The 902-nt window shown below is 43.0% G+C and overlaps 1 protein-coding gene across 1 annotated transcript; it reads left to right on the top strand.

The window, feature by feature from the left end:
• The first annotated feature begins 294 nt into the window (after positions 1–294).
• LOC138871205 (uncharacterized) lies at positions 295–645 on the top strand. Its single transcript, XM_070149073.1, has one exon. The coding sequence runs from the start codon at positions 295–297 to the stop codon at positions 643–645; it is 351 nt and encodes a 116-aa protein (XP_070005174.1).
• The last annotated feature ends 257 nt before the right edge of the window (positions 646–902 follow it).

Genomic DNA, 902 nt, shown 5'->3' with positions numbered 1-902 from the left:
GTGGAGGCACTTGAACAGATGTCGGGTTATGCAAAATTCATGAAAGACTTGGTTACAAAGAAGCGTTCTATGGATTGTGAAACTATAAAGATGACTCACCAAGTTAGTGCTATAGTGCATTCAATGGCCCCAAATCTTGAAGATCCCGGTGCTTTCACCATTCCTTGCACCATTGGGAGTGCGGATTTTGCCAAGGCTCTATGTGACTTGGGAGCTAGTATCAATTTGATGCCCTACTCGGTTTTCAAAACATTGGGTATCGGGCAACCTAGGCCAACCTCAGTGAGACTTCAAATGGTGGATCGATTGATGAAGCAACCTTTGGGAATTATTGATGATGTGCTTGTCCAAGTGGACAAATTCATATTGCCGGCCGACTTTGTGATTTTGGATTGTGAGGTAGACTATGAGGTTCCTATTATCTTGGGAAGGCCTTTCCTTGCAATGGGGAAGACGTTGGTTGATGTTGAAGCGGGTGAGCTCACTTTCCGAGTAGGAGATGAAAAGGTTGTCTTTCATGTGTGCAAATCTATGAAGCTGCCCAACAGTACCGAGGTGTGCTCTTTTGTTGACCTCATCACAGCAGTGATAATTGATGACACTAGTGCAATGATCAATGTGGAGGACCCATTGGAAGGCGTATAGTTAAATCTTGATGTCAATGAGGATGCAAGACGAGTGGAGTGTTTGAATGCTTTACATGGAATGGGCTCTTATTCATATGAGCCTAGAAAATTGTCTTTAGATCATGAAAATCGGAAAACGTCACTAACAAAACCATCAATTGATGAGCCACCGGTGTTGGAGTTGAAACCACTGCCTCCACACCTCAGGTATGAGTTCTTGGGCTCAAATTCTACTTTACTAGTTATTATTTCTTCTTGCCTTACTAACATACAGGT

The sequence above is a fragment of the Nicotiana sylvestris genome, chromosome 6 (assembly GCF_000393655.2).
Source record: "Nicotiana sylvestris chromosome 6, ASM39365v2, whole genome shotgun sequence".
NCBI lineage: Eukaryota > Viridiplantae > Streptophyta > Magnoliopsida > Solanales > Solanaceae > Nicotiana > Nicotiana sylvestris.
This window is presented reverse-complemented; position numbering and strand designations above follow the sequence as displayed.